Source organism: Triplophysa dalaica, chromosome 17 (assembly GCF_015846415.1).
Source record: "Triplophysa dalaica isolate WHDGS20190420 chromosome 17, ASM1584641v1, whole genome shotgun sequence".
Classification (NCBI taxonomy): domain Eukaryota; kingdom Metazoa; phylum Chordata; class Actinopteri; order Cypriniformes; family Nemacheilidae; genus Triplophysa; species Triplophysa dalaica.
This window is the reverse complement of record NC_079558.1, coordinates 9,665,576-9,676,797: the sequence shown is the minus strand read 5'-3', so window position 1 is coordinate 9,676,797 and position 11,222 is coordinate 9,665,576. Positions and strand designations below refer to the sequence as shown.

Below are 11,222 nucleotides of genomic sequence, written 5' to 3'. Positions count from 1 at the left end.
GTTGGAATATCCAAACTTGGCCTATTACGTGACTCCTATAGTAGGGGTAAACAGGTTTTGATTTTGTATCTGTTAATGTTTGCTAGAATCCATGATGCCATCTAATTGAACACTATATCCATGATCTCCAGAAGAGAATTAGACTCAAAACATTCATTAAAGATACAGCAATGTATATGATTTAACCAATGGGGTGCTTTTTATCCCTGTGTACCAAACCCATCTTGAGTGTTTGCTGCTGAAAAGCTATTTTGTTTTGTTTTGTCAGACCATAGAACATTTGAAAAGTAACAAACACTACTGGAATATCAAACAGGATGGGTTCTTTGGTCAGATGAAGCTAAATAAATGAGCTTTTCAGCAGCAAACACTCAAGATCCATATAAATAGTAGCATTAAAAGTATTTAGTCACATTCAAATGCTACTTTTAATAATGATTTAGTAACATTTAAATGTTAAAAGCATTTATTCATATTTAAAAAAATTGAAATCATTTCTGGGTTGAGGTAGGAAATATGCTGAATCCGAGCTGTCTGGAACGTAGCATTACTATTATAAATTCAAATTAACCATGATTATGCTAAAGTATCCACAGTTCAACCATGGTTCTTGCAATAAAGCCATGGTTTTACAAATGTTAAAAAATAGACCAAAAAAATATGAAAAATTAATACATTTTTATAGGTGTAAAGACTTTCCTTAAGGGACTTTTACTTAGCATTGAGCTTTCAAGACTGCGCCAATAACATTAACATTTTATTTAAAGTCACACAAAAATAATTAATTTAAATCACTATCATTTTAACATCTTACAAAAAACTTTCAAAGACAAAATGAGGCAGCAAACAATTGCATTAAACATTGTTATCTTCAATACACAACTACAGCTTAAATGCTTTTAAAATATACAATAGCAATTCATTCAATGCACGTGATACAAGCATTTTATAATAAATACAATTCAAAGCTAGACATTCTTGAATTGTTGGCACAATTTCCAAATCTGAAACAAACCTGAGATTACTCCACAAATTCAAATGCTCCTTTAAAACCTGTTTCTCTGGACAGGCACTATATCCATTGGATTGTGAATAAATTCATAAAGCTGTCTTGCATTGCTGGTACTGCCCAATATCTCACTTAGCTTTTCCTGACTAAATGTCACAAGATTAGCCAGACAGGAAGCATGTTTTAGAAGACTTTTAAAGTTTTTCACATTGACTCCAGGCATTCGGAGCAAGAAGTCGTACGGCCCGGGGTTGTACAGATCTGCGGACTCTATCACAGTATCCGACTCCGCCGTGATGGCCTGAGCCGCAGCAGCGTCAGGTTCCTCGCGGCCGTGTTTGAGCTCCTGGAACAGCTCTGCTGTAACGTGGGGCGACGGGCACCAGAGCAGTCTCAGACGAGGGAAATGAAGTGTGAGAAGGGTCAATTTGGACGTGACATCATTGGCGGAGATCTCCTGACGCAGGTCGCTCCGGGCCACCAGGGAAAAAGGTTTAGCTGGGTCAAACTCGATAAGCAGCACGGGCTGACGATAGAATCGGTTCATGGAGAGGCACTGTGTGTAAAGACGTCCGCTTTGCAGTGAACCAATGAGATCGCTGATGCTTTTGCGCTCAACGCAGATATCCGATGTCAAAATATAGTCGCCCACTTCTAGAGTCACAGGTTCGATGTCCAGACCCCGTCGATGCAGAAGGGATGGAAGCTCACTGCGGAACTCCCTCATATCGACTATGATTCGATGAGGCTCTTTAACCTCTTCACGACCCCCTGAATTTAAATTACACTTTAATATGTGTGAAATTCATAGAAGTAATGTAAAAAAAAGTAACAGAATAATATAGTTACCTGCTTTGCGGGTGTCAGTAGCAGCAGTGGCGGGCTCCTGACTGCGGGCGAGATCTAGGTTGGTGTCCTCCCTACCTTCTCTCTCTTCTGGCACGACCATGCTGGCTTTTTCCCTATATTAAAGAGAATAAATAGCTTTCATATAATGACAGCACAGAAATATTGATGTCACTGAAGAATCTTAAATTTCTCAGACTGAGATGTGGATCTAACCTTATGAGGTGCTCAAATGCTTGTTTTTCTTTGTTGAGGACTGTAAGGTACCTCTGCTCTTCTGTTGAGCCTCCATATATAAGAAAATACACCCTGCAAAAGAATATAAAAATAAAAAAGTTATAATATATTGCATATTATACATTTACAATATTATTATAAAATTGTGTCTTTTTATTTTGTCCATATCAATATACACACCGGAGAGGTTGCCCTGGTCTGCTGGCTTTAAAAATTTCCAGCTGTCGCACAAAACTGAGTTCTGCATCGTACAAAACCACAAACATGGGGTCAACCTCATGCAAGACCCGCGTCAGACTGTAAGGGTCACTGTATCCTTTCAATGGGTGAATGACTGTCAGTGGCTCTTTAAGAATCCCATAGTAATCATCAGAAGAAACATCTAGTAGAACCTCTTCTTCTTCCTCTTCCTCTACTTCAACCAGTCCTCCTTCATCATCACTTTTTCCAGTCAGGTCCTTCTCAGCTCCGTCTTGTTTCTCAATCTTTGTAGGTTTCTTAGAGTTGGCTTTGGCTCTTTTTGGCTGCCCATTCTTTCCTTTGCTCATCTTACCGGATGCTCTTCTTGGCCAACCTTTCTCATTTATAATCAGAGCAGGCTGGGTATCATCTTTTCCAATTGTGCGGCCATAAAGGCGATTCAGTAGGTGATCTGCACCTTTTTGGATATATTCCTTCAGCTGAGCACAGGTTCTGTCATCACTGGCGCATATCAACACACGGCCTGGTGTACAACATACTCAATTTATTATTCATGTAAATGCAAGGATTGAAAAGTGTAGTCTGTAAAATTATTTTACCTGGTTCATGCTCAGAGCTGTTGTTCTCCTTCTCAATCTCCTGTAGCACCTCCGTTAGAGCTTCCCACTTGGGATTTTTCTCAAGTACAAGCTCTCTTTTTGAAGGGCCTAGTGAAATACACAAAATGAAAAAATGTTTAGTATGCATAAAGGATATGCAAAAAGTAGAAACAAATTGAGGATATGCGATTGTTGCCAAAAATGCAAGATAGTCTTTATTTTATTTGTACACATTTTTTAATTCAATTGCTTATTTGTACAGTTTTTATAATTTATGGGCGATTGTTCTCCCAAAAATGACATTTCTGTCATCATTTACTCACCCTCTTGTTCCTTTATGACTTTCTTTCTTCTGCAGAACAAAAAATGCAATATTTTATAAGAATAATGTTGCTAATGAACAGCGCCGGCACCCATTCACTTCTATTGTATGGACCCACAATCCACAACCAGTGCAAGTGAATGGGTGCCAGCACTGTTCGGTTACCAACTTCCTTCAAAATATCTTCTTTTGTGTTCTGCAGAAGAAAAAAGGTAATACTGGTTTGAAATGACAAGAGTGTGACTAAATTATGTTATAATTTTAAATTTTGGGTCAACTAAACCTGTTGCACTTTGCTTTTGCTCAATCCCTCCAACTTTCAGTTTCTTCTTTGCCTCTTGAATGCGATACACCCGACTGCGAGCATTTACAAACATTGACATGCTAGAGTCCAGGAACAACCAGCCTGATCGTGAACAGAAAACCATGACAAAAAATCTGGTTAAAATTACATAATTTGTAATAAAGTGTAATAGGAGCAAAAGGATAGAAGACTGTACCTGAATTACTACCAAAGCTTTTCTGGCTGGTTCTCAAAGACTCCAGCAGATTGAGAAATGTGACGCAATCGTACTGAGTGAGGTAGAGAAGAAGGGTTCTTAAAATCTTCAAGTCCTGAACTAGAGATTTGGTCCTGGAGCCCAGCTGATGCCACAATGGGTTGAGGTAATGGCGGACTATCTAAATACATCAACACAAAAACTCAATCATTAACTTCTGTGATTCCTTTACGTATCTTTAATATGTTTTTATTTTATTTTTTTTCATGTTCATGTCTGTTTTATTTGCTCTATAAATAAACAAGACTTGATTTACCAAACCTATTGGTCCGTTTCCTGGACATGGATTAGGTTAAATCAAGATTAGTCCTTAGTTAACATTTAAGTAGTTTTACAAACATGCCTTACAAAAAATATCACTTCCATACATTTTGAGACAAAACAATGGAACTGATGTATTTTAAGATATGTCAGTGCAAGCTGTTTTCAGTTTAGACAACTCATTTATTTTAGTCTAGGAATAGTCTTTAACCCTGCACAGGAAACCGGCCCTATATGTTTAGTGCTAAAAACACATATTATTTTGTATTAATTTAATGCAATGTACATAATAACTGTACGTTAAAAAGCAATCATTAAACTATTATTCCAATATAAAATCTTCAGTTCATTATGATACAGCATACGAATATGGGGTTGTCTCACTTTCTCGAAAGAAGTGCCCAGAGCATTCTCCAGCGACAAATCTTCTGCTTCCAGCGTGGGATTATAGCGCTTTAACTCCTTCAGGCAGGCGTTCATGATGTCCATAATAGAGCTCTGGATAGCTCTCATCGCTGGAGTCATAGACACATGCAACTCCACCACATCCGGCTTGTGTTTGTCCAGTGTTGTGTTGACTGATGCTTGAAATCTAACAGACAGCAACACATTATGAATAATGCCTAAACAAGTATATGTGAAGTAGATTGTTGCTGAAAATTGTTCATACCTTGGCCAGAGAAAGAGTTTCTTCACAAACAGATTTCTCATCACCCGCTCAACCTGACAGAAACCAGAAGAGAAGGACGTCGCCTTATCTGTAAAGGCCTTGATGAATCCTGTCTTGTTTTTTTGCCGATAGAGTCTCAAAATGAAAGCCTCCTGACATGATTCGATGATCTTATGGGCACGGTACACCAGGATTCCTGTGTAAGTAAACACCAGCACAATAAACAAAATTAACTTTGTTACTTGAGTGTAATGGACACTCATACATTTTGGACTCCCCGCTAACCTGTTATAAGATTAGCAGGAATTCTGTCTGTAAGGAAGTCCACCACCAGTATACGACTTGTAACAAACAGAACGCCTCCTCTGGTGTACACGTTATATCTTTCACTGCTCTGGACATCGCTGGTCACGGTCTGGGGAAGATGGCTCACCCCTTCAGCTCGCAACTTTTCTGTGAAATACTCCTGTGAAATACAGACATACACATTCACTTCATCTTAACTCGCAAATTAAGTATTTTTTTTATTATACAGTCAAAAAGTGTTAATATAATTCATAAAAAGATACAAACCAGCACAACAATAGTACTGCTGTCTCTTTATTAAAGTTTTTCCATTTTAAACAGTGATGGGTCACTATATTTACTCGCTTTTTTAATTTTCATTAATATTTAAAATATATATATTTTTTTGTTTAATATTATATTACTCATTTTTGTTTTAATGTTAGTTTTTTATTAAAACACAAACACTTACATAAATAATAAAAACTTGTTTTTTGGTTACCATTTAATACCAATAATACCATTTGCTATTTGCATTTACGACATTTATTTTTTGCCTTTTAATAACTAAATTATAAAGTGTTTTACGGTTTGAAGATTAGATCTAAATATAATAGGTAAACTAGGCTTTACTGGAATTAACCCATGGTAAACTTGTGGTTGCTCTGGTTTTACTACGAATTTTAAAAATATAAATATGTGACTAAAGTGAAACCTTGTAGATTTGTGGTTTTACTACAGTTAACTATGTTTACTATAGTGAGGGCAAGTACAGCAAATCACATTACTGTCACTGCTTGACATGTCAACAACACCACTATTATCTTAGATGTGATCCAATCCAATAACATGGTAAACGTTTACCGTGAAACGGTCTGTTTTACCTGTTCAGGGGTAGTTGCGTTCAGAAGCAGAACCAGACTGCCCTCCTCTGAATACAGCTTCATAAAGTGTAGCAGTAATCTGTCAATACCGAGACCCTCAGATGTGATCAGGAGCCCGTCCGAGGTGAACAGACTCAGAAACATCTCCGTCTCATACTCCAGAAGAGGGCTCGCCATCTTGATGCTTGATTACAACGATGATCGAGCCTTCAAGTGTTGATATATTCATTCATGCATGTCTGCCAGATAGCCCTGGATTAACAATTCTTAGATTATGGAAATTCATAATTAGCCTTTTATTGCGACAACGAGGAAATCCACAAATGTTTATAATGAGGTTCTTTTATGTTCCTTCGTATTATACAAGTTCTTTATGTCTTCGTTACTGTTTCAAAAAGTAGTTATGTTGTGTCACGTGATTCTGCGGCGCTGCCGCTGAGAAGACCTACTGCGTATGACATCAAAACCCATATTAGCGCCACCTACTGCTTTGGAGGAAAGACGTGAGGGAAAATGACGTATACGTATTTTCATTTTTTTATAACTAATTGTATGTTTTATTCATGGGATAACATTTCCTTACTGTGAGGATGTATTTCACTGAAGGTGTATTCAATAAACAATTATATGAAGAAAGCGACATATGTATTTACTATTTATTTTATTAACTTTAATAAAATAATTTCACGATTCAATATTGTTCCTATTAATCTTTTGTATTTTCTATTGCCGTAAACAGAATCTATTGAAGTAAATGCTAACATTATATTTTAGCAAAAGCCCGAGCTGAATTGCGGATTCAACATGAATAGCTATTGTGAACAAATTAAAGCCACATTAGATGTATGCAAAACATTATGGGATGTATTGTCGTGTAGTGGCCTCGAGAGAGCAGTAGAGCACTTCTATGTTTGTAGAGTATGCTGTATGAGTGCTTGCAGAATAAGTGGGGCATGCTTAAAAATAAATAGGAAATGGGTTTAGAGAGCTGTTATGAAGAATAATACGTGCACAAGCATGTTTTTGAAGAACACTTAGATCAATCTGCAGAGTAACATTTTCACTTTGTAGCCAACACAGTTACACAGAAAATATAGGCCTACTTAAGCAAAAATAACAAAATGAACAGAATTGATGTACAAACAGGTGAATTTTTAAAAAAAAGTTTTTTATATCTGCTGCCTCACAGGATCCTTACATAAATGTATAACAAAAATATTAAAGTTGTTATTCTCTGACTATAGGTAAAAGTGCTCTGAGACTATATTTAATTTAAGCTTTCAATCATTGTAAATATAATAAAATTGAATCCAAAACAAAATAAAAGAGTGGATTATTTACAGTGGGTAAAAAATGGTATGCTTATTTCCTGTTTGCTATAGATATGTTTTAAGTAAGGGATAATCCACGGCTAGCCGTGTATTAATCCATTAATGCACGACGTGGAGACCAAGAACCTCCTAACACGAAGTGCATTAAAATCCTTTAATGCAAGGATAGCCGTGGATTAACCCACCATGGTCATTTGCCAAATTACAGCTGTTATTGATGTTTACAGTGGAATTTTTGGATCAGATAGGTTTACATGACAGTTCTTTTTGTCAATTCATTTCAAATGTTGATCAAACTGACTGGAACTGTCCGGGCATTAAACTGTTTTAATATACACCTTCGAGCCAATCAGAATCGAGCATTCAAACAGACCATGGTATAAAAAGTTCTGCTGCATTCTAGGTTCCCTTAATTCATCAAGTGATTTGGTTTCTTGTTTGAGATAAAAGACTGGAAACCTTGAACAGCCTATATCACTTATCACTATTCCACCACATAGAGTAAAATGATAAAATCAGCTTTTTTGAGGTCATGGATGGAACACCTATAAAAAACCAAATGGTGAATCTGTAAGAAAAAGAAAGGGACCTTTTGTTTAACTTGGTGCAGAGTTGAATATGAGCAATTCTCAAAGCCCATCATGTCAATAAAGACTACGACAGTAATCGAAAGTAAACATGGAGTGACTGGAGATGTCAAGAAGTATTTAAGAATATTCAAAGCACGAAAAGATGACAGCTCAGGGAGCATCTGGGTTTCAGAGGGATTTCCAAAGAGGTGCTGCAGAGTTACATATGTCACTTATTACAAAAAGTCAAAATGTTCAACTTACCATTAAGAGTAATTCAGAATCAGTATGTAAATTATACATATACCATACGAAAGAGCGGCTTCTCTAAAGAACTGTTTTGAATATCACACTTAAAATGTTCCCACTAACAGATATCACTGAAATAGATGTTCTGAGAAATCACACCTGCTGTGTGACCGCCACAGGCTATACCACAAAGTTTTGGATGAAAGTTAAAAATGTTCACATACTGCCTGATATTCAGTTTGCAAAACCCCAAATGAAGAAACAGTGATAACAGTGTGACCCTCGTGAGATAAACACTCAGATAACATTCTCAGTTGTTTGAACCTTTAATGATACACAATAACTAGCTGGGTTTGTAGTAAAGTGACAAATGATCCATGTGTAATCTAGAGTCTTTGTTAAAATACCAAATGGTTGCTCCCATCACCACTTTGAAAGCCAGTCGCTTTAGGTGCAGATGGGCAATTCTGTGCAAATGTCAACCTTAAGATGAATAACTCAAGTTCTTACCAATGGTTTTGACCATATGCACACGACGGGGCGATGACGTACTTCGCTAAAATCTCAGCCAGCTCTGTTACATCTGGCGCACTTTGCGTCCATGTGCTCAGCCGTATAGTGCCGTCTGTTTGCTGAAATTTTAATGTTTTCTTTTGAATGTCAATATCGTTATCATTTAGTAAAAAATTACCTCATCGCCATGAGAGAGGAAGTGGCTTGGCTGGCTGAATTTTTGGCGGAAGTACCACACGGGAGGTACGCCCTGTGTGCATACCTCATTGGTGCAAAAAAAGTTTTAATATATTGCCTTCTTTTCATTAATCCAAATATTATGTGTGTAATCTAATTGAAGAGGGATATGAAAACCAATGCCAGTGTGAGAAAATCTGGCAACAGATTATCCGTATTAGTTACTAGATTTTAATAAGAACCAAAAAGAGATGAATGTTCACATAAATTGTAGAATATACAATCCCTCCGCTTGTATAATAAAGCTAGTTTACATTTTCATGTTGAAATGAGTCAAAACGCTTATTAAAGATGTTAAATTAATAACACAGCTCACAAGCTTAACCAATAAGGTCACATTTAGGCCATTAGGTATGAGGATTTATATATATATAGCTTGTTATTGGGTTGAACATTTGATTTTAGCCTCTCAGACAGGCATTTACAAACTATATCATTTTGCAATGCAATGAGGCATCTTAATCTTAATGATGTAGTGTGTGTCTGCATCTCCTCATTTGACCTGTGTTCTCTCCACCTTTGCTAATGTGCCCTCCATCTGAAAATGACTCACTGACCAAACCCTCTGCAATACAGTGTTCAGATGCAGAGTGCACATCAAACTGCCAAAGTCTGACTGACAACTCAAGTGCCCACTTGTATAAAGTTTTTGCTTTAGAAAGTTTGGACCATGTAAGAAAACACTGGGTTCTAACTGCAGCATACAATAAATCTTAGCTCTGTGAATTGTGGTGGACTACAGACTAGTTTTACTGGATTTAGGCTTTTTGTTGTCCTTATGTTGTTCCAATTGCTTATATTGTTAACCTCATTCGTAAGTCACTTTGGATAAAAGTGTCTGCTAAAGCACTAAATTTAAATGTAAATTATGGCGAATTTCTTTGTTTGTTGATTTTTTTATTAGGGGTCGTGTTATAGCTGGCTAGTGTGAGTCATGGTTATTATAGTTTGTATTTTGTTTATAGTTGATTTCAAATATTTCTGTTAATTAAAATAAAATAGAATATACTCCAAAAATATTATTTGAAACACTGAGAAATGTTGCCTCAGCAATAAACTTAAATAAGTTAAAGGGATAGTTCACCCAAAAATTACAATTCTGTCATCATTTACTCACCTTCAGATTGTTTCAAACCTGTATATTTGTTCTACTAAACAAAAAGGAAGATATTTGGAAGAATGTAACCAAACAGATCTCATACCCCATTTACTCCCATAGTTTTTATATTATCTACTATGGCAATAAATGAGGAATGAGATCTGTTTGGTTCCTGACATTCTTCCAAATATCTTCCTTTGTGTTTAGTAGAACAAAGAAATGTATACAGGTCTGGAACAACCTTTGGGTGAGTAAATGATGAGAGGGTGAAATATCCCTTAAAGGTTACTAAAAACAAAAAAGCAAAAATGAACAATGAACAAAAGCAATGTAACCAAAGCAAATGACCAAACAAAAAAGGCAGTTAAAAATGAAACAAAAATTTAAAACAATATAAAAATGCTTAGAATATACTAAAAATAAAAGCCAATTCAAAATAAAACTACAATGAAATACATCTCTGGTTAGTTGCTACTGGTAGAGGTTGTAAAAACATTGAAATCACGGTCCTTAATGCAGTAATAATTTTTGCAGGTATTATTTTACTATTTGTAGGTATTTATTACATTTTAAATATTTCTTTATATTATACAGTTGATGTTTTGTAGTGTCACACACTTACAGGCATTAAATGGACCTAACATAACAGCTCAGGACGGTCGCTAGTGAATGGTTCTGAACTCTGCATGTTCTTAATTAGTCTAATTAGTCACATGGCATTTTTAGTTCAGCTGATTGGCTAAGAAAAGGCTCTTTAACTCATCAATTATATCTGTATCAATTCGCAATTGTGTACATCCAGGAACATCAGCACCATCTTAAGAGTCATTATGGATGAGTGGTAATGAGATCTAGGTATCACATTTCCCCTTATGATGCACTATATCATTTTTTACTCTAATTCAGTTTGGGCTGTGTGGCAGGTGGTTATTATTGGTGGTTGATATGTCAGGCTGTTAATGCCCTGTGATTTACTCAGTGTAGGAGTTCATTCTGCTGTGTGAAAAAAAGCCAACCTGGTAAATGTCAAACGTCGTCCTGTTCCAAGTATGAATTCATCTACATGCCAAACTGCCTGTCCATGCGAGAAGCCAATGGGGAGGGCAAGAAAACCCCCTTTAAGCTCTACAAACTATCCAATGGTAATAATTCCAATATATACGTATATATTCCAATTTCTATGGCATCACTGTAAAGAACCTTTTGTAGCACATTTTTTAAAGGTTCAGTGTGTAATTTCTTGGAGGATCTATTGACAGAAATGCAATCAAATATACAAAACTATGTCTTCAGAGATATATAAAGACGTACATAATGAAGCGTAATGTTTTTATCATTTTAGAATGAGCT

At 36.2% G+C, this 11,222-nt stretch overlaps 1 protein-coding gene across 1 annotated transcript; it reads right to left on the bottom strand.

Moving 5' to 3' along the window:
- Positions 1 to 744: 744 nt before the first annotated feature.
- ercc4 (excision repair cross-complementation group 4) lies at positions 745 to 6,293 on the bottom strand. Its single transcript, XM_056771357.1, has 11 exons — positions 5,875 to 6,293; positions 4,991 to 5,171; positions 4,706 to 4,901; positions 4,420 to 4,627; positions 3,715 to 3,895; positions 3,498 to 3,620; positions 2,893 to 3,000; positions 2,273 to 2,816; positions 2,072 to 2,164; positions 1,859 to 1,971; positions 745 to 1,780 (listed from the first exon to the last, which is right to left on the bottom strand). Exons 1-11 carry the CDS (start codon positions 6,049 to 6,051, stop codon positions 1,047 to 1,049), a joined length of 2,658 nt encoding a protein of 885 aa, XP_056627335.1. The 5' UTR covers positions 6,052 to 6,293; the 3' UTR covers positions 745 to 1,046.
- Between the last annotated feature and the right edge of the window lie 4,929 nt (positions 6,294 to 11,222).